The sequence below is a fragment of the Phallusia mammillata genome, unplaced genomic scaffold (genome assembly GCF_965637545.1).
Source record: "Phallusia mammillata unplaced genomic scaffold, kaPhaMamm4.hap1.1 HAP1_SCAFFOLD_108, whole genome shotgun sequence".
Taxonomy (NCBI): domain Eukaryota; kingdom Metazoa; phylum Chordata; class Ascidiacea; order Phlebobranchia; family Ascidiidae; genus Phallusia; species Phallusia mammillata.
The window spans coordinates 13,407-36,750 of NW_027648856.1; the positions used below are offsets into that span (position 1 = coordinate 13,407).

The following is a 23,344-nucleotide window of genomic DNA, read 5'->3' on the forward strand; positions in this document are numbered from 1 at the left end:
GCTGAGGTTTGTTTTTAAAGAGTTATATTGTGCTGATATTAAAAGTTGATTTATATTTTGTAACAGGCCTATCCTTTCCAAATAACACTTTTATATTCAGACATCAAAACATTGGCTAGTTTTAATGAAAACTACTAGAAGAGCTATTTGGTAAAATATTATGCCTGGCAGCAATGCCCTATTTACTTTTATATTACTTGGTACAATTCTGCTTGTGTTTCTGCATTCAATTATGGACCATAGTAGGTTGAATATGTAGAGTGTCTACTCAATGTATTATTTCTTCTCCTAATCAGCACCAACAATATTACCACTTAGTGATGTAACAATCCAGATCATTGATCCCATGACAATGCCCCACTCACTAAAGAACAGAGAAAGGAACAATCGTTGGATGAGAAAAAGATCCTAAATGACTCCGTGAGATAAAAAAATTATGGATAAAATTTTGCTGTTAACTGAAGTAGGTATTTTTGTGTTTAGTTTTTTTTTTAATTTTACATTGATATTGTGATACTTTGTTATTAAGCCTATGCTTTCTAAATGACACTTTTTTATTGATTTTACTTAGTTTGATTCCACTGAAGTTTTCTGCTTTTGACCATAGCAGGTTGAATATGTAGAGTATGTCTATTCAATGCAATATTTATTTGTTTAAATAGGACCAACAACATTACAACTCAGTGATGTAACAATCCAGACCATTGATCATATGACAATGCCCCACTTACTAGATAATAAAAGCATGAATTGGCCAAATGTTCCATTATTGCATGGGAACAAGTTTCCAAAGTGAACTATTTGGACACAAATTTATGAATGAAATTTTTACAGTTTATGAAAATAGGTATAAGTTTTGTGTTTTTGCATTGATATTTGTGTTAATTTGTGAATGTTTATTTAAAACTGTTGATTTTCAGAATGAGACTTAAAACTGATTTGCTGACATCTTGAAACTTTGACTGCTAATGGCCATAACAGATATGCTGTTATGGTAATAACCACGGATTTGCAAGATTTGATTGGGATACCAAAAGCCATTATGCCTTTTTGCAGGTTTGTATTTCAGTTTTTTTTTTACTTCGACTTGTGCAAAAGTGCAAATTACAAGTAGTATTAACTTAACTCTTCCATTGCCGAAACTGCATATATAATGTTGTGCTATAGTTCATGTTTTGTGCTTTCAGGAAGTTTTGTGTCTGTGACCTTAAATTGAATATACATAATTAGTTATTGTGGTATTTATTGTGTTACTCATGTTTAGCAATGAACATTTTTATCTACCTCTAGTTTATTTATTACATTTTGGTACATAATAGTGTGTGAGGGGACTCATTCTAAATTTAATTTAAATATATGTATCATTTTTGCTGTTTTAATTTTAACTTAATGCTGTTTCAATTTTAATTCTCAGCAGGTGCATGGAGTTACAGAAATACTACTTGGTGTTGCTTTAAATGTTTACTTAACAACTTATATTGTGATGCCATTTCCCTTACAGTCCTACCTTTCTATTCAAATACCAACTAGTTGGAGGAATCACTGAAATGGAACGGCACTTGATAAATGTGACGAAGGACAATTTTGCAGCAAACAACAAACAGGAAACCCCCGACTAAGACTAAATCGTGAATCAATAGCGCCTCCTGTCGGATTTGTTAACACACATCGACGTGCCACTGAAGCCGACAATTCACCACCCATGAAAGTACGTCACAGTGGTAGATTCGAAAAAGTGGTAAACGTCGGGCGCATTAAAGGCGTGTATTTTACGATTACAATAAAAGTTGTCGGTTTTACGCCACTATTTAAACGTGATAACCCAGAGGTGCCTGATAACCCAACTTGTACACACTGCTGTGCCAATTTCTGTGTCCCACTCTATGCAAACCTTCCCTGTAGTTAGTCCCTTTCGGGCATTTCCGATTAAATTTATAGAATAAAGCTTGACATAAATATTGAAACGTAATTAACTGCACACAAAGTAATGCAACAAAATGTGGGATTCCATTCATCTAGTGTCGCAGAATAGCCACCATTTGTTACAACACCGAGAATATAAAACAGTCTTCGTCGCCCGCAAACATATGCCTTTTGTTATCTCTAATGGAAGCAAGAAGCATTGTTCGATAGAAGTGACTCTTATATATTCCACACCATTTTGCAATTTACAAGTCGCACCGTCTGGCATCAAATAATACGGCAGAAATACCACAAGCTTTCAGGTTTGAAAACTATTTCTTCCTCGTGCATCATTACCAAATGTATACAAGTTCTTGTGAAAAATTCAGTGACCATTAGTTTATACTACTGCTTAACATACATAATTAAATGTGGTTTGTCGTTGAATATGTTTTTTTTTAATTGTGGCAATATGATGCCTAACATTGACTGTGGACACTTTCGAGATAACATATTGTCTTGTACGACCAACTTGAACCGTCGTTAGATATTACGTCACAAACATTTTTACTCGGAGTGACTTTACTAACAACCCAAAACCCATCATTTTTGGACAACTGACAGCGCATCGCGCCACTAGCGGCCAGTTGTCTCCGTATGAAACATGCGACGATTTGAAAACTTAACTAAGCCTTAGCATTATAGTTCATACGACGTAGCAATTCACAAAGTTGACATTTTTTCCTTAGTGTCAAGTCATAAAATATCCCGGCTGGGACGAGGGACGTCTTGCAACGACATCCGAGGTGAGTGTTTATTCTGGTGCAAATCTGACTCGGGGACCACAAGAAATTTTCGTCAACACGACAATCAACTCAGTGGTCGCTGACATTCTGTCTCACGCTGTGAGTGAGTTTGACACGACTGCTTCATCCAGCGTGTCCATCTTCACAGAGACGGAATCGCCTTCCATAAGATGTTTGTTATTTCAGATCCGCCAGTAAACAATGCTTCACATAATTAACTTGTTTGCCTCGACCATAAAGTAAACATGCACATCATGTATAAATTTAATAAAGTGTTTCCACAGGGGTTTCGGGTTATGGGATTTTTATTACCTCGGCATTTTTACAAAACAAATTTAAACTTGCAAAAGATGCGAACTCGAAGTGTCCAAAGAACTTGTTTGAAGTTGTGAGATTATTTTTTCTGGATGTTCAAGAGTTACTTTTTCCCTGAGTTGTATATCGCGGGATTACCAGCCTTGTTTTACACCTTTCTTATATTTACCAAACGTCACTTCTTAGTCCTGCGTTTTTCAAAATGCTCATACCCTGACATTTTATTCCGCTAGGTGATGCACCAGAGTTAAAATGTGTGATGTTGTGCTTGCAATTGCCGCAAGAAAATATCTTTACAAAATTCAACTCTTACTGTTGTGGTTTTCCAGATAATGTGGATGCTTGAATGCCCACATAATATCCCTCACACCGCACAAAATAACATTCATGATGTTTGTAAACATTTGCTCTACACGTGCCAAATCAAACCTCTTTAAACCTTATTATGGCCTTGGTGTCAATCAGCAATCAATGCAACATACTGGTCCAGGTGCTTAGAATGACGTTCCTGACCATATTGGTAATGCAAACGCTATCACAAACGTCACTGCGTTTTATTTGCACGAGATTTAAGAACCTTGTTGTAAACTTTCCCTTGCATTTGTTTCCACGCTCGCATACACAAATGATTATACTTCCACCACGAAACAGATAATACAGCGTTTATGTGTAACTGTTGTCGCATTAATTGCACGTTTTATTGTTTTACTTTTGCACCGTTAGCCGACTCAGGTATGGCACTGCGCTGTAACACAAGTCCTTATGTTTTGCAATTGTCACCTTTTGTACAGTTTTGTTCAAGTTAAGCAACTCTCACCCACAAGCTTCCAGAGTTCTTATTTATTCTCTAGCAGTTTTTTTTATTGTTTTTAAATGAGAACCGCATTTTTTGTCACAGTGGTGTAGTCTTGTACATTGTTTTACTTTTTTATTTCATGTTCATGCGTTTTTTTTTTGGTTTAATTCATTGGTAGAACTACTAACACTGGAACTCGGCTTACGTCCGGTTTGGTAGGTGGCGCAACAGAGCATAGGCGTTTATGGTGCTGACTCAGCAATCATTCTTAATATAAACCCAAATTGCTGAGTCAGCACCATAAACGCCTATGCCCCGTTGCGTCACTTACCAGAAATTCCCAGATCGGGCGCCAGCCAAATTCCAGTGTTAGTAGCTCAACGTAATTCGTTTAAGTGTCTCGACTAGTATCCTTATTTACTATAAATGACCTTGTCAACGCCCTAAACAACTTTATCAACAATACAATCTGCAGTATGTCAAAAGTCAACTATTAATGCAGACTACAGATTTGTGGTGTGTTCTTCTTTCCGGCGCTTGAAACTTTCCAGCAAGATTTCTTTCAGTGGTTTCTTTTTCTGTCGAAACCCCATCCTCTTTCCCTAACACGGTGGTTAGGTTGTAGGGACCCCTTGACTGGTCCCACCAACGCTTCCCCCAGTCGAGTTATACGCACTGCGCGCCACACTCACTTTCTTGTGGGCTCCCGTCACATAGCGCCTTATAATACAGTGAAGCTGCAGCGCATTTAATCATGAATCACCAAACTGTTTTGCGCTCCATAACATTTCAACGTTGCGCAGCTATTTCTGACTTGGTGATTGTTTTGGTTTAGTGCAACTATTGTGTCGCTATGTTTTTTTTTCACCAAGCGAAATAAACTCAACTCACCAATCAAGTGAAAAGGTAAAGAACTAATAAACGAAATTATTGGTTTCGAGTTCAACAAAATTGTAAGCGAAAAATCGGCACTTGTACAGATACTTAGCCCAACCTTTAAGGCAGTCGTTAATTGTAGACTTGTGCGGGTTCGTACAGCAGGTTATGTATATTCTTTCTCTTTGTATGTTCTAGTGCAGTGTGCCGCAAGATGATGCTGGGTGTGCCGCCGCAAAACCTTTTTTTGTAACTTTTTGTTTTCAATTTGTTTTTGTGTATTTTATCATTATAGCATATGATACTGTTCACACCACCAAATTAAAGCTACACTACTCACTGCATATTCATGTTTTATCACGTCATAACATACTTTCTATTGGCTTAATGCAGGGATCTCAAAACTCGCGACCCGGTGTGGCCCTAAGAGGGCTTTTGTGCGGCCCGCGAACTAACTTTTAAATTTTAGGTGTTTACCGGAAAATTCGGAAAATGGCCAAGGAAAAGCCAAACGTCTGTTACTCCCTCGTTTTCTACTCGCATTCCACTAGGACAGGGGTGGCCAACTTGCCAGTCGTTAAGATCGACAAAATTTTTCCTAATTGTACGCGATCGACTGATCAGTCGTGATTTAGGCTGCCAGTAACATAAAGCAATAATGAAAACATCAGCATGAGATTTGATTGACAGTTATTTATAGTCATGAGTTTTATTGTCAAGCATCACGTAGTTCTTACAACACTAAAACGTCGCATACGTACATATTTTTTATCAAAGTATTCAGTGGGAACTTTTAAATCCCCCCAATTAATAGCAACTGCTTCGTTGAAGCAAACACTCAAGTTGTGACGACAAAGCATTGTAGATGTTACGACACAATTTGGTGCCAAAATAACAATTGTTACGCAACAAAGAAAGTGTCAATTACATAATTATTGTCCGATTGCACATTTGTGCGTTGTGTCAAAATGTCAGAAGTGCTGTTTTATATTATTTAGTTTGTTTTTCAACTAATAAGCTTTTGATAAGTTGTGGAGAATTTAGTGGCGATCGACCAGTCAAAAGCAGGCGATCGACCAGTCGATCGCGATCGACGTGTTGGCCACACCTGCACTAGGAGATTTGTCCTGCATTCGCGTATCCATTCCCAAAAAGTATTCCCTACAACAACAACTAACATCGTGAGATAGTACTGTTTGTTGTATCATAAACGCCTTCAATGCGAGTGGTATCGTGGTGGCTAGAATGCGCAGGTTTATATTTTCAACGAGTTTAAACTAATTACACGATTTTATCTTTAAATGATTAGATTTTTCAATATTTTTATACTAAGCTTGTGTGCCACATAAAAATCATTTGTGTTCCACACTTAAATAACCACTGGTCTGGTGGCTAAACACAGCAGAAGGTTGTGGATGTAAGATTTTCTTACACAGCGAATTCTAAAAATATATAATAACACAAACAAAGCGCACATAAGTGCACTAAAAACATCGTTACGCATCAGTAATTTCATAAGTAATGTTATGCATCAGTAGTATCACGTGATCTGAAAAGAAACTGCAGTGGGTTTTAAGTTTTTGTTGGTCATGGAATGAAATGCATGAAAAACATGTTTTCAGGAACTGTCAGTCCACAAACGAAGCTACAACTGACCGTAATAAGATTTTAAAATCCAGTAAGGTAAGATTTTCGGTCTGATTGGGCAATTGTGTTGTGATGTCACAAGTTTTTACTGTATGATTGTGACGTCATACTTTAAGTGCATACAAATATTAGAAGTTTAGTTTTTTTCTGGGTGCATTATTTTTCTGGTCACCGTGGCTTTGTCTAAAATATATTTTTTAAATAGAGTTATACTAAAGATGATATAAACTGGAGGTTTCTAAAATCAGTGGTTACAACCACCTTAAGAAAAATGGTGAAAAATAGTCGACTGTCATCTATACAGAATTTAAAAGTAATTGACAGAATGAATAACACTAAGTTGTAAGTAGAAGGTATTTACATTGGGGTTGTGTTAACTTGTGTATGGACTGACAAAAGCATAATAAAATATCTGCAAATAGACCAGTGTATCTGTGTTTAAAAGTGCACCACACATTTACCTAATTTTTCTTGTTTGTTGTACCTTATAGTTTATACCATTGTTACAATAAAAATTATCAAGTGTCAAGATATGCTTGTGACTAAAGCATGGCATAGAGGTGGATTTAATTATCATAATATTTGATGTTGGGTCATTACGTTTTGAAGTGCTTGATCTTTCTTCTAAGGTTAATATGTGTTTTATTTTGCTTTATGCAGTGGTAAGATGAAGCTCTTGATCCACAGCGACAAAAACAAATTGAAACACAAGGAATGATCTCAAGCAAATATCAATATAATAAGGTATACAAAATACCTTTCCATCCAAGACAAGTACATTGATCCTTCAAAGAAATTTATTTTTTAGCATTAAAGGTTTGCAACCCTTGATTGGTTCAATTACTTGTCTTTCTATGATAAAATTTTATTCAAAACTCACTCGCACTCACTTCTAACCATGATTATAGAAATCCATGCTTATTTTTTACTCGCAAGAGATATTAGTCCTTTCACTCTCTTATTCACGTCGTGCAGAGGTCACCAAACTACTGCCCGTGGGCTGGATTTGGCCCATGAGGTCATTTCCTCTGCCTTGCGATTATATTTTTGATTTGCCTAATGGTATTGATACCTTTGTAACATTACAAAGTAATCTACTGCTTGCAAAAGTTTTCCTGTCACGATATGTAGAATTGATACCTAGTTTTATAGGATTATGGGATCACAGTGCCCAGGATTGATCCAAAGCCAATCCGTTACATCACAGACAAGACTAAAAGTGTTAATTGTGTGCAAACAATTTTGTTTTGATTGTGATGTAATATACAAGCATTGCTCGTAAGATGAGACTAACTAGTTTAACAGTCGCTTAACCAGATTTTAAATTGGATTGGAGAAAGACCATATCTTGGTGACCCTACAAAATCCCTTTGCAAGCTAAATTGTGAATGGGGTAAAAACCATGTGGCCCGTGCGAATCATTTTTAAACATATCCGGCTTGAGGGATTAATCCTAAATTTACTTTTTCAGGATCCATGATTGAGATTGATGACAAATGTGATTATATCTGAGCTTCTGGCAATCAAAATAGAGTTGCAGTTTACTTGTGGAAACTCGCTGGTTTGTGAAAATGCACAGATGGTTGTGTTTGGTCCGATGCAACTTATAAAGGTGTGTTGTTTCTTGATATTAACTAAAAATTATGGTAATCCTGAACGGCAGTCCTAATGGCAAAGTTCAGAACCACATTGGATTTTATGGCACATTTCGCCGAGATCTCGGGTGTGCACGAATTTTCAGGTGTGCAAGTGTGCATGACCAAATATTAAGGTGTGCAAGAACCAGTTAAGTGTGCACCTCATCAAGAAAAAGCTAACCGATTTACAAATATTTAACAAAATCCCAAAATAGCCTTGCAATGCAATTGCGCCACTGGTTAACTAATATAAAACGAAAATTTCGAAGGCGGATTTTTTTTAAAGAGAACAAACACACAAGGTGTCACAAACCTAAATAAAGTCTCAAGTGTGCAATCAAACTTGAAAAAAATAGTCTCAGGTGTGCAGCTGCCATACTATCCATACTGGGTTCAGAATACATCAGAAGTTTTGAAAACTAATATAAATACAATTGTAACCCAGTACATCTGGAGTTTTTTATTTTCACACCCAAGCCTCATCACTTCAACAAATGCTTTTTGAGTTTTTTATTAATTAAAAAAAAATGTCAAACCTGCAACTTTCTTACCAAAAATTCTTTGTTTTTTTAGATTTGATCTGGGAAATGATGCTCTGTGAAATATCTCTTGAAATTTTTGAATTCTCATCAAATTTTTGAAAAGTAAGTTTTATTTTTACATTTGTACCAAAAATCGTCACTAAAATACAGCAATTGTGCACATAGATGAGAAAATGAAATAGTAATTTTATTTACAGTAAAAAAGTGAACTTCTTCCACAATAATTCTGTCACTGACAAAACTTTCGTTGTTTTGTAACAAACTTAATCACTTGGTCAACTTCGCTTTGCTGTTTTGCAATTTCCTTTCACTTATTGCAATCAATTTTTCTCGTTGTTCCTCAGTTATATCCTCCGCTGTTTTGTAAACTTCGATCGCTTTTGTGTAACATTCGATTGCTTCTTTGATTCGTGAAGTTGTCTCACAAACAGCACCAAGATTGTTCAACAAGTGACCGTAGATGTAATACTTTGAACTTTCATTCCCGAACTTTGTTTCCATAAGTTCAAGTCCAAGTTTTATTGTTGTTTCACTCGATGCAAAATCACCGATGTGATGTTGACTCACTTCAATGTGATGCAAACACCGAACCTCCTTTTTACATCGAATTTTTTCATTTATTTGAAGGTCACGGATTTGCTGAACCATGTCACGCATCAGTGGGATCACGTGATCGCGCACGATTTCTATGTTTCTCGACTCCGAAGATGAATCGGAATTTTTCATCAAATGTTCGATTGTTTTTCGAATTTCCATCGCACAACCCACTACACTTTTCGCTACAGCGGAGTCGGGATTTTTGTTTGCATAGAAATCTGCGGCAACGCTAAACAACAAAATGGCTTCCAAATATTCGCCGTCATCTCTAAATTTTGTGGCTTTTTCTTTCAGGTTTTCTGCAGTGACCCCTGGTTGACCAGTGATTGACCTTGAAAGTTGTTGTTTTGTCGTTTTTGCTTCGTCATATTTTTTTGTTTTTAATAAATCAACATAATTATCAATACGTTGATTGAATTCGTCAGTTTGATCTGCAGAGAAACAAAAAAATAATGTTTTTTTTTAGTTTCATGAAAAAAACAGTCTATTATACTTTGACATCGGTTCATGTAAATCAAAAGTGTTTTGAAAATAAATGTGTTTTTGAGTGTTACGGTAAGGAACAATTATTTTAGTAATTAATTTATTTTAAAATCTAATCATTAAAAAACGATTGCGTGTTAAAATTTAAATCAAAACGTACGCTGTTAGTCTGTGTGACGTAATAACTAGGTTGTGACGACAAATGCTAAGTAACGATGCAGTTGTATGTTTGTTTTTATTTTGAATTGGGGATTTTTTTTCTCCAACCTGATATCTGATTTCAAAGAAAATTGGATTTGCGTACAAAATAAACTTGTCATTTTTTTTTAATTTAAGCTGTTTAATTGGTTTTGGCATTGATTTTATCTTGGACCGCGGAAAATTACAAAACGTCTGTTGTGTAAATGAAACTGTTTGAAAACCACTGGCCTACAGGTATTTGAAAAAGTCAGTAGGCCCGACATAAGTGTCAATATAATGTTGGTTGGCCTTCACAAAATTAAACGTTCCCTATCCCTAAGCTAAACAAATAAAGTGTACAAAAAACTTAACAGATTTTGAACTTTACCTTTTGGTGGTCAGATTAAGTTCGCATTGTTTCATCACAATAATAATAATGTATCACACTTTGAGGGTGAATAAAACAAAAAACTTTATATTTTACAAGATATTAATATTTTATCTGCTAATAACGCTGTGGGCCACGGAACATTGTGGACCGCGGGCAGCGTGTTAGAGACCTGTTGTCGAGGAGCGCGCAGAACAATTTGCATGTGAACCTGAAGCGCCAGACTGCTTCGTACCAAGCTGTGAGATAGAGGAGTCCTAGTAGGGCAACGACCTTTCTCTTGTTTCGGTGTTGATTTGCCGTGTCTGAATACAGTTAGCTGATACAAATTGGTTTGATGCCTTAATTTCCGTCGTTGCTATACAGGTTTCCCGGAGTGCAGTTTTGGCAAATATCTTTACGGATTTTTATTGCCCGATACTTTGTCGCGTTTTCATGGTAGAAAGTGTGAGTTGGACAACGGTCACGGCCTTTTTCGAATGAGAAGAGGTAAATTTGAAAGAAAACGCATCTGACTCATTATAGAGCAAAATGTCATATTATTTGGGACATCGTATCAGAGTTGCAAACGGGCCTGAAATTTCAGCCCGAAACCGGCCCGAACCCGAATCGTTTTTTAGAAACCCGTTTAGGCCCGAAAGTTTAATTGACAGGCCTATACATTAACAAACAAACACAATCAACAATTGGTCTTGAACAAGGCGATTTAGGGTTGTTTGGCAATAGGCCAGGACCAGCAGCTGGCTACTCAGCTAGTCAAACTAAAAAAAATGGCACAGAGTGTAAAGTCAGGTCCGAATCAAGCCCGTTAATTTTAAGAAACCTAAAACCGAACACGTCCCGAACCCAGACCGAAACGCAAAAATTTACAGTCGTTATTGAAAAGAGTGGTCATACTCAGGCACAATAAAAGCTCCACCACTTTGCAGCCTTGCCTACACTAGAAAAAATGTTGGCTTATATTAGGCCAAAGCGGCTTGTCTTAAGCCAATTTGGCTTATAATACGCCAAAAAGTACAATTGGCTAAATTTTAGCCTTGAAAATGGCTTATTTTAAGGTGGCCAGATCCAAGACACTTGATTGGCTCGAAACAAGCATTCTTGGCTTAAAGACGTGTTGCTTAAATCTGTTGGCTTGAAATAAGTCGCAAACCAAAACAAGCCGGCTAACTGTTAGCTAAAATTGGCTTGTTTTGCCCATGACAGATTTAAGCCACTTGGTTGGCTAGAAATTAGTCAAACAATATTCTGCTTAAATTCGTTGGCTTGTAATGGGCCGTATTCCAAAAAGGCATCATTCAAGCTTAAAAAACCGCCCGAATTTAGTCCCGGATGTATAGCTAAAGCTAATGATGAACATAAATATGTGGCATCAAATATTCTGTCTGAGTTTTTAAGGAATACAGACCTTCGTTGATTTTTTTTCGCATGCAAATCATCGGCATTAACCCGATATATTTTTTGTGGGGATTTTATTTTATAGTATAATTGGTATAATAGTATAATTTTTTTGAACCTAAGAAAAATACCACAGAAAAATGTTTTATTTTAGTTTGCATCAGAATCACCATTTTTAAAAATCTACTTTTAATCGTGTTGGTCCGGATTTACAATTATCGGGGTATTGCGCAACGTTGCGTCATCTGCCTCGTGCTGATGGCTGTTTTAAGTTCGCACTTTGTTCGTGTTTTTAAAGGAGTTAGGGTTTGTTAATATTTTGGAAAAAAGTCATAATAAGTATAAATAGATTTAATAAGTATAATAGATGTGTATGTTAAAAAATAAAAATGGAATTGGCCAGAAACGGAACGTGGTTGCGAAAGCTGGGAATACAGTGAAGACTGTTTGCGTCAACTAAAAGGTAAATTTTTGGGTGACACTAAAACGCTGAATGGGCGGGATGGGCGGGACGTCGCGGAAACCGCTCAATATCGGGTAAATTGCTGACGGTTAGTGCTATTAGGGTTAGGTTGAGGTTTTATAATAGTATATGAATCAAAAAATGTCCCTGCTTAAAACTTATTCAACTATTTCCTGACATTAGGCAAAAATGCTATGGCGGGACGTCGCGGGAGATGGCGGGACGTTTCGGGCGCGGAATGTAGTGTTCGGCGGAATTTTTTTTAATGATTTTCTATTATAAAACCTTATCCCAACCTTAATAGCTCCAACCGTCAGCAATTTAACCCGATATTTAGCGGTTTTCACGACGTCCCGCCCTCCATTCCGCCCGTCCCGCCCATTCAGCGTTTTAGTGTCACCCAAATTTTTCATTCAGGCTTTGAGAAGAATGAACATATTTTTAGCCAGTTGTTTTGTTATTTGTAGGATGTGGATTAACTGCAAAGGACCGACTTGTATGATGAATATAAAAGTGAGTTTGCAAAGGTGGCTTTCTGTTTGAGAAGAAAGTGTTTTGACACGTGCATTTTTCTGGTATGTATGTTCATTTAACCTAGTTGTTCTGTGATACATATCTAGGATAACGGTAATTGGTGATTCTGTTCATTTTTTAGATTTATTGGAGATTATTTCCAAATATTACAGTCTATACAGCTCCAAATTGAAACACAAATATTATCAATTAATTCTAGGATAATAAAGTACAAAATGCAAGCCAGTTCTAAAGAGTGTCCCTTGTCATTGTAAAAATATTCAGTCACAATCTTCCAACTTTACTTTTTAATAAAAAACTGAAACTGTAATTTGTTTTATTTTAAACACAGGAAAAAAGAGAAGCAAAAGAAATTTTCTTTAGAGAAAGTGTTTTGACATGGAAAGTCCTTTGTATGGATTGTAGAACTTTTGTACAGTTGCTTTATATCACATGTTTTATTTGGAATACCCATTTTTATGCATATCCCTGTATGTTGCCCAGCTTAGTACATCACACAATGTTTAGTAAACTACAAATGCAGGTGATTTACTCAATTTGTCATAAGCGTCTGATATGCCATTTTTTGTGTGCACATCCTCCACCAATTCTTACACATATAACCAAATTTTGTTGTTGTTGTTTTTATGTATACCATTGTTTCAACATGTCATTTTCATTTCACCTTTTTATTACTACACAAGTTTTTAGTGTTTGTCATGAATTTTAATGTACTTTAACAATTACATTAACATCTGTGATTACCAGCATTATTTTAAATAAAACAAAAACAATGTTGTTACTTATGTCAGTGTTTGCTTGTATGTTACATAGAGCCTGTATATAAGTCACTAGTAATTTCAACTTTGTGTGTCACCTTTACAAAATCCCATAACCATTCACCATGGCTGTCATGTTTTGATTTTTATGTTGAATCTGTCCACATGTTTGCATATCTTTAACTTTATCACTTCTTTTTTAGCACAACCCAAACCATTACACTTTATATATGGTTGACCCTTGGTTCAAAGCTTGAAGCACGAATCACAACTGATTTCATTTCAGTTGTGTATTTTTGCAAGTAGACAACCAAGTACCAACTAAAGATAAAGAGTAATGTTTGGGTTTGGTCCCAAAAGAAGTGTTTAAGTTAAAGATATGCAAACATGTGGACAGATTCAACATAAAAATCAAAACATGACAGCCATGGTGAATGGTTATGGGATTGTTTGAAGGTGACATAAACATAGTCGGCTTGGATTTAGCCACTGAAACCAAATTGGCTTAAAACCATCCGGCTAGAAACGGGTCGTGGAAAAACCATCCGGCTAGAAACGGGTCGTGAAATGCTGTGCTGGTGATTATCGATGATGTGAGTGGAAGATTTTTAAAACCTGTTTTTTTCTTAGCCACTAGAGGTCGATGCAAAAGCCCATAAATAAAAAAAGAGGGGAAGGTAAACTTTGGGTGGCCTTTAAATGTCTGTCAAATTCTGGTGGGTAATAAGACATGCTTTTGATTTCCGCGGTTTGTTGGGACGATAGGTAGCGGAAACAGTTAAATGGTTCATATACTAGCGTGGCGAGTTTTCTGTGTGGTGGGAAGTTTTTAAACCTTATGGCCAATTTTCTAATGTTGCCATGGTAATCACATCTCGAGAATTTTTAAGTAGCTACAAACAAACCTAAAACCACAATTTAATTGAACATAATGTGTCAAAACATCCGCTGTCTGTGGTTTCACCTAGGTTGAATTGTGTACCATAAGTCAAATTAACTTACAAGATTGAAATTCTTTGTCCAGATAGTATTAAATTATTTCTAAAGTAATAACTAACACCAACGATTTTGTGACAAACTGCCCTTTTACTATGTGAAATATTTTGAGGTGTTGGTTGTCGCTACACAAATATTGCCTTTCCAGCAAACTGGCAGCGGACGCTTGTGGCTTACATTTCATTGCCAACCTTAGAAAAAGAACGTTTTTGCTCGTCTTGACATGTGGAATCATCGACTTCTTGAGGGAAAAAGTGGGGTCCCCAATTATAACGGTTTAAGGCTTAAATAGGGGTAACATGATTAAAACTCAATTTCTATTCGACCTCTGTGATAAACGAGTTATTGTGGAATACAAATTGCTCGCGAACAAAAAAGTTCCGCACCCTGGCATTATTTAACAGAAGTTAAAGGTTCAATGCAAAAATTTATAACAAACGTTACCGGCATAACTACGCAATGTAACGGTTCAATGTATCTCATACCTGGTTGTTGCTGGTTGCTGGAGGTGGGGATTTCCCCTTGTTGGATAGAAGTTTGTTCTGCTTCATTGGCGCCCTCTGTTGGTTCGGTTGATCGTTCCTCGGTGTTGTTTAAAGTGGAAGGCACTAAAATATAAGTGGTTTCACAAATAGACTTTAATTTATCCTACAGTCGTGTTTAGTTATTTTATCAACGTGACAAAGACACAGAAACGTTTTGTTACAAACTGTCCAGTTACCCAGTGTAATTATGGCCACATAACTATTTGTGAGCTTAATTTATTGGCTACTTTTTAACGACTTGAATTTGTTTTCACAAAATGATTTGCAGCTTAGCAATGTGTGATATGACGTAATATTTTGCCAAACTGTTGAAATACGATTTTTAACTATAGGCTGAATACGAAAACAACTTTATATTACTATGTCAGATGCAAAAACCGGGATTTTTATTGCAGAACTGGTTGAGGCTTAAGTATGAAAACGAAAAATCGTGATTTGAGAAGTCAAGCGCTAAATGTCAACACACGATTTGCAATCATTTTGTGCATAATGTGATTAGTTTACCTGTTGGTGGTTGTGGTGATTTTCTGTTCAAACGTGAGATAAACTTTCGTACCGTCGTAAACAGTCCTTTGGAACCACGTCTGGTGGGATCTGAACAAAATCAAATTTATTTTTGATTTTGTAATTGTTCTTCAAAAAAGGGTGAAAACTTTCAACAATGTAACTTTCAGCATTGGTATACGATTGATAGAAGTTACAACCAGTCAATGCATGTTATACCCAGTTGCTGCGGGCTGCTGCTGGTGGAAGTCTCCCCTTGTTGAGGAAATGACTGTACATGCTCTTTTGCGCCATCTGTTGGTTCGGTTGATCGTTCCTCGGTGTCACCTGATGTGGAGGGCACTAAAATATTGGTGGTTTACTACTAGACACTTTTATACTGTATTGTTTCGTTTTGTAACAGAAGAATATTACTTATAAACATAGGTTATTTGCTAAAGAAGTGCCGGATTGATTTTGTTTGAGTTGTCAAATATTAACTTTCCACTAAAATATAGTGCGTAAGACTCCACATATTAAACAGTTGCAAGTGCAGTTGAGAGTTGGCTGCGTAAGCTTCATAACAGCGAAAAGGCCAACCTACGCTGACGGGTTACTGTATGTTTAAAAACGTTTACAAATTATAAAGGCGAGTTAAAGTTCGGTAAGCCCTGGAATGAAACCAATAGATATAAATCGACTAGTTTATGTTGTTGCTATTTTCTCGTCTAATCTACTTTCAGCAAAACATTAAAGTTTGAAATTTTCATCAGAAATGGAATAATGCTGTAGGAAGGTTCGTCGCACTTAAAAATTGATAAGGGCCTCGTTTATCCTGGTGAAAGGCTTTGTAGTTTATGAAAGTAAGAAAATCAAATAGTTGTCAAGTTGTGTTATATCAAAATGTCAATCAGGCGACGATATGAAAACTGTACACCAACATTCTACTCGTTTGGAAATTATTCGTTTTCTCATGAACGCTTTCGTTCATTTCTATCCATACATCTCTTACACTTACCTGTATTTTTCACTTCCTTGATTTCCAATATCTGGGTATAAAAATATATATTACAACGAAAGTTTTCCCACATCTGTTTTTAAGTTCACTTTATAAGTAAGCATTACATGCAATGGAACAAATGTAATCTAACCGGTGTCCACGACTGACCTTAAAACACTTCACACTGCGCTATCTGGTTTAACCTCTAAAAAAGTCCACAGCTATATAGGATTGAACGAAAATATTTAATAAACAGCAATATTTATAAGGACACGGTGAAGCTTTCTTCCTACAGAAACAATCAGGCTTTTAAACAGAATTTGAAACTATAGGACCCAATGTAAATGGCACAGTTAATAAACTTCCAAACAAGATTACAGTTTTAAGATAAAAAGCCCGTTGTAGGTTTCCAATCTACAATCCAACATAAGGATTTAACTTCAGTAAATTACTTGCCTTTTTTGCTTCTTCTTGAGCTGATTCTTCAGTGTTTTGAGATGCTGCTGATGTTGTTGGTGAGTCAAGTTCCTCAAGAGTGGTGGCGTAGTTTGTTGGAAAAACTCCTTCCTTTCCGTTGCATCGACCTCTGGCCCAACCTTCCTCCTCCTGTGTAATTGCAAGCAGAAAAAGTTTGACACAAAAGCTTTATAACCTATCTAAAGTTTTATTTTCTACCAATTTACCCAAGAATTTACCCATGTTCATGAAACTGGTAAACATTTTTTAAATTAACATTGTTTAGAATACTTGACCAATCACTTGACTGGTAAAAAAAGACAAACAATGTTACATCAATCAGAAATAATTGTTCCCCCATAGTGTAACCGTTTTTGTAGAAACTGGTCTTGTGGACTCATTAATCGCTTTATTACAAAATAGGTGTAACGTTGTACATTATAACATGGTATTTCACATTTTTTATGTGTTGTTTATTTTTGTAGTGAAAATGTAGCATTGGGATCCAATAAATACTAAACCATAGGTACCCACATCATTATACACGTCGATTATGTCACCAACTTTCAATTGCAGTTCATCGGCGTTTCCTGGTTCGTAGGAATAAGTAACTTCCATTCGTCGTAACACCTCCACATCTGACCACAATAAAGACGAATATTTTTAAGTCGATTTGCCATTAAACGATAAACGAAAAGTACGTTGTTGAAATATGTTCCAAGTAAAACAAAATAGTTTAACAAAAAATGTTTTTTGGGATTTACAGTAAGACAGATTTTTCACGAATTCCATTTTAACATCTCGATCAATAGCAAATGTCAAGACCAAATTTTTAAATTATAATTTTTGTTTGTAGAGTTTTGAATCATAATGAGGATATTGATTTTGGAACCATGTGCAGCCAATATCTAGTGGACATGAACAAGCTTCTATGGGCCAAACGGGTTGGGGCACCAACAATTGTGGAAAACGATGGCAAAACAAACTGACTTCGGAGGTAAAAACCTTTTTTAGAAAATTTAATTTTTTTGTCTTTTTTTGAATATTAGCTCATGATAAAACGTTAAAGTTTGTTACTACGCAATAAGACATGATGTTAAGTCGAGTTTTATCAAAAACAATAAATCACAGGTGGTTAGATTGTAGAGCCTCGCGACTGGTTCCTCCATCGAGCCCCCTGACCCCTTTCAGTCGTGAGATTCCCACTCTGCGCCACATTCACTTTCCTGTGAGCCTGTCACATAACACCTCATAATACAGTGTAGATACAATGCATAATGCCACTATCCACTAACTGTACCCGACACTTTTTAGCGCTCTGTAACGTGTTAACTGGAGATGTACCGAATATTCGGTTTGTCGAATTTATTCAACCGAATCGGCTACTTTTGCAAAGATTCGGTTTCGGCCGAATAATTTTTTGCGATTCGTCCGAAACCGAGTCTTTTACAAACACACATGTAAAGCGTTAACGCTTTTCTTCTGCTTAGTACCTACTAAAATCGCGTCAATCATTATATTTTTAACACAATATCGCTTTTCCGACTGCAACAGCAATGCATTGTCGGGCTGCAAATAATGTTTAAGGCACTGTCAAACCCCACAGAACTAAAATGAGGACGAAACATTAATTGCCTGGTAAATAACTTATGTTTTCATGTCAAACGCGTAGGGCACGACTTTATCTGTGATTGGTTTACCTGTAGGTTGCTGTGGTGATGAGCTGCTGGAAGTAGGACGGTTTTCTGTAGGTAACCTTCCAATGTGTTTTCCTTATGTTACCTTTTCAGCGCTACATATTTATTTATTTCTCTCAATTGCAGATTTTCACGTAATATTGTCTTATTTGATTTATTTCACTGTTCGTTCTAGTTGCGTGCTTTGTTTCGCATTACCTCGCTGGATTTTTCGCATAAATAGTTGTCGCTCTCGGATGTGCCCAGTAACCTTCATAAATTGTTTTGGCCTATGATTGGTCAACCTCCGGTCGGCAGACAGCAGTGTTTTGAGGGACGTTTAGTAAAAGGTCGATTTGCTATATCGATTTGACTTTACGTCGTGGTTATTTTTTATATATAGAGTATATTTAACTTGATACAATGTTTATTAGCCTATGGAAAAGTTAGGAAGAATCGCAGGGCTTCGTTTACAGAATTGGAAGGGGGCATAGAATATATTAGATTAGCAGGTTCTTTAAAGCGTTTTTGGTCCAGGTAACATGTGCATCTCATATCCTGGTACTTCTAACACAATGGACCAGAAAAACTTTTTTAGAAAAGTAATCACTATCACCTGTTTGAATGTTCGCGATTTACTTCATTTATTATTTTTTGGATATCTGGACTCTTTGTGGAATAATATGAACCAACTGAACTTCACAAGTTCAGCGGTAAGCCCGTCAAATATCGAAACAAGCACTGTTGCCTGCAAGTCCAAGAAAGACTCTGTCGTGGGTTCGAGTCCCATCAGAGCCCTTGCCATTTGGAATGATCGGCTGGTTTGGTATACCGCGTTTAAAAGACTGATCCTAGTGATTTAGTTATAACTACGCCGTTATCACTGATCTGAATAAACGCTTGAGGGTTGATCCCAGTTACGAAATTACGTGCATCCTAACTGCTTAGCTGTCAGGTTGTTGCTTAACTAAAGCTAAGTTTATTGATGTTACGAGAAATAACTTTAAACCGGCTCAGGCATAATCGCGGTCGTTCACACACATTTGCGTTAGTCAGGTCATAAGCTTCAAAACAAGCACACAAGTCCCAATTATTTGATTCTACGTGTCCATAATTGGTTACCTGCAGGTTGCTGTGGTGATATGCTGTTGAAACGGGCGATCAACTTTTGTACGGACGGGTTGAATTTTTCGTCATCGTTTCTAATGGCGTCTGAACAAACAAATGGGTGAAATGTGTTTTTTTTCTCACTGCCTATAAGTATTCTTGGTAACAATACGTTTATCAATAACTAGAAGTTCCTACGAGCCAACGTATCTCATACCCGATTGCTGTGCATTGCTGCTAGTTGGAGTTTCTTCTTGTTCATAAGAAGGCAATTGTTTGTTTTTCTGTGAGGTGCCGGCTGATGCTAATGACAATAAATCATTGTTGGTTAAGTATTGGTGCTATTGTGTTACCTACAATGATTTTTGTTTTCGCCTATACATATTTTAATAAATATATAACTTATTTTCGGACCTATTTCCTCGTAAAGTTATACGAGTTGCCGCTAAACCAATATTGACTTTCCACCATACTGGCAACGCATGTTTGCTGTCGTTTAAGGCAGTGATTTTCAAAGTTTAACACAAATGGCAGAAATAGCTTTTCTTTCATAAAAGTAATTCTCCGCTATCACCAGTTTGAATGTTTCTTCGTGATTTACATCATTTATTTTTGTGTAACAAACAGATTCGTCGTGAAATATTAAAAATATAATTGCGTGGGTCCGTTATCAATTGGTTGAGTGTGACATTGATTTTAATATGCGCCAAGTGTTCCGCGACTTAAAGTAGGTAAAACAAAAACTGGTAAATTTATAATGATTTTCTAAATTATCGGAATTTCCATTATCGTTTTGTCCACCCCATACCTAGTTGCTGCGGTTTCCTGGATGTAGGAGTTTCCCCTTGTTGAGAAGAAGATGGTGACCGTACCACTTGTGCTTCATATATCGGTTTAATTGTCTTTTTTATGGCCGCACTTGTTGTAGAGGGGCCTGAAAGTTGATTGCTTATAGATATCTTTATTTAGTGAAGACATTTGCCTTGCTTTCCGAGAGAAATAAAACCAAGATTTATTTGAAACATCGTCTGTGCACCGAGTGAAATTGTTTGACGTTCGGTTGCCAAAAGACGAATATTGACTTTACAACAAACTGGCAGAGGGCTGTTACGGCTTTATATTGACCTTTTTTAAATCTCAAAAGTTTTAAAAAACGATCGAACAAACAGCAATGTTACGACAAATAAAACAAAGTTTAATCAATGAAAAATAGTTTTGATTGATCAGATCGGAAATGGAAGACCTGCGGACATTTAGCTCTAAAAGTGCGCTCTGTATAGTTTTGCCGTTGTAAGAACCAAACCTTGGGATTACATTACACAAAATTGTTAGTGCGGCCTCGCGAGTAGTCAGGTGGCTTCATAAACTGAGCATCTCACCCTAGTTCTAGTACGGGGATGCTGAAGGTTTTATACGAAAAAACAATTGACATTGTTAAATCCTACTATTTTTTTTTTACTCTGGGAGGATTTTTTACCTTGCTGAGAAGAAGGCAACTCTTGTACGCCCTCCGCTGTTTCGCTTAACCGTCCTTCGGTTCCACCCGATGTGAAGGGCACTGAAATATAGATGGGTGATATGACAAAACGACTTAATACCTTTAGATTTTTTTATGTTACTGTGTAACTTCTGAACCGCCAAGAAATATAACAGATCACATTGTCACATTATCTCTCAACTTAATTGTTTTGACTACCAGTTCCAAAGCGTCTCGGGCAAGGAAATCTGCTTCTACTCGGGGTTACTTCTTATTATAATAAATTTATATGTATTGACCGATTAATTTACCGTGAAAACTTCCGGACCGGGGTGAAAAATGGTGAAGAGGGACGCGTCGACTTTCGCTGACTTGCGGTTGCTCGTCTAAATCCATTTGAGTCAGAGTTGTCAAAACTTGAGAAAGTAGCTTGGTAGTTTGTTGCTTATCCAAACGCGTTTTCAATTCTTCTTTTATTTCAGTCATTGTAGGACGTTTTGTTGGATCTTGATCCCAGCATCGCTTCATCAGTAGTTGGAGTTGCTCTGCGATTTCTTTGTCTTCACCGACCAAAGTTTGTATCCAATCCTGTATTTCCTGGCAGTCTGGTCTTTTTCCTTTCTTGATTTCCTCTAATAACTCTCTTCGCTCTTCCTGAGTCAGACGTGGATACGGAGCTTTACGATTTAGTGCCCAGTGGATGATCATTGAAAATGCGTAAACATCATGTTGCTTCCTAGGCTTCATGCTGAGGTCCTTCAGTTTTTCAGGAGCTGTGTAATAGGGAGTGAATTGAGGCCTTTCTTTCTTGGTTCGTGCCAAAGGATTCACATTTGCCGAAATACTGTAAGTTGCCAGTTCGGCCCCGCCAAAATCGATTATTTTGCAATGGAGCTCTTTAGAAAACATAACATTTTCGGGTTTTAAGTCCTGATGAATTAAACGTTTATCAGGTAAATTGTGACAGAAAGCCATTGCTGATGCTACTTCGTATAAAATACGAACACGCAAAGCAAGGCCCAGTTCTTTTGATGTATCCTGTAGTAGCTCTTTGAGATTCCCGCCTTTGTAATATGCCATCACAATTCCTATTGCGAAAGTCCATTTGACATAGCCAAAAACCCGAACGACATTTTCATGATCTGCTTTCTGCAAGTGTTCCATTTCTTCTTTGATTCTAAAAAGAGAGTTTTTTTTTCAGCTGCATGTTACGTTTTGTGCATGTAATAACGCAAAGCAAAGATCTCGGTAGGACAGGTGAGGTGGTATGTCCCCTCAACAAAATGATTGAAAACAATTTATCAAACGTCACACAACCCGCATTCCTCGCTTTTTAATCTTCGGTTTTTAGCAATGATTAAAAATGTCGCATCTCGCACCACACATCAGGAAATCAAGCAGGCCAACCAAGATTAGTAGTCACGATGGCTGGCGCGCTTTGCTGGTTAATTCATCTAAGATTGCGCAGTAGTTTGTCATTATCGTGTAGTCCATGGAATTAATGCCGCTGGACGAAGCTTTTGAGGTATAACTAGTTTTGTAAGTCCACACATATACCAGATACACCAGCACAATATATAAAATTAGCAAATGTTTTCAAAATTGCCATTTTTTAAAATTTAATTTCGATTTGTTACCTCATTATCATATTTTACAAATTGTTGTGAAGTCATCAACACAAAATTAATCTTAAATAGTACGTTTCTTCCATATTTGCGATAGATTTGCACCGCTCTATATAACAAATCGTATAACTTACGTTTTTTCAAGCCGCGCCTTTTCTTGGGTTCCACCAGATACTTCAAACACTTTGATGGCAACTTCTTGCTTTAACCCATTGTGGTATCCGAATATAACATCCCCGAAGCCTCCTGAACCGGCCACGAATTTGTCAAGGTTACATGTGATGTCACCACAATCCAATTCCCGTAACTGTGACACAGAAAGATTATGTTTTTACCCCTGATGTCCAACGTATATTTCATTGAGGTCCAACCAAGCCATACAACTAACTTAACCAATGTTATTCAAAACTTTGTTCAACCGGTTTGCAAACGAAAAGTTTTTGATTCAAATCCCGTTGGGCTTTAGTAATTGCTGAGTAATTTAAAACCCAGTTTTTTACATTGCAAGATTTGTTTTTGAAACAAATTCTCTGCTACAAATTTAGGTTTATCAGACAAGTCAGAGCGAGTTGAGTAAAACATAGTTATCGACTAGTTTCAGAGTGTTAAAATGGTTTATATAGAAAAAGAAAGCGGATTATGTCAGTAAGTCCTCCT

The 23,344-nt window shown here is 36.7% G+C and overlaps 2 protein-coding genes across 2 annotated transcripts; both read right to left on the reverse strand.

Annotated features, from left to right (window-relative positions):
* Window positions 1-8,608: 8,608 nt before the first annotated feature.
* Window positions 8,609-9,330, reverse strand: LOC145207257 (uncharacterized). The gene has a single exon (XM_080078667.1). The coding sequence runs from the start codon at window positions 9,275-9,277 to the stop codon at window positions 8,789-8,791; it is 489 nt and encodes a 162-aa protein (XP_079934793.1). The 5' UTR covers window positions 9,278-9,330; the 3' UTR covers window positions 8,609-8,788.
* Window positions 9,331-9,524: 194 nt separating this feature from the next.
* LOC145207255 (uncharacterized) lies at window positions 9,525-22,994 on the reverse strand (the record flags this gene model as incomplete). Its single annotated transcript, XM_080078665.1, has 12 exons — window positions 9,525-9,549; window positions 15,368-15,457; window positions 15,587-15,709; window positions 16,803-16,949; window positions 17,337-17,440; window positions 18,503-18,574; window positions 19,583-19,690; window positions 19,803-19,889; window positions 20,394-20,519; window positions 21,063-21,143; window positions 21,374-22,239; window positions 22,822-22,994. Coding segments are annotated over 11 exons (1,950 nt in total), but the record flags the coding sequence as incomplete, so codon positions are not given.
* Window positions 22,995-23,344: the final 350 nt, after the last annotated feature.

Coding starts and splice junctions, on each gene's coding strand:
- LOC145207257 (XM_080078667.1), bottom strand. CDS start 9,277: ATGGAAATTCGAAAAACAATCGAACATTTGATGAAAAATTCCGATTCA.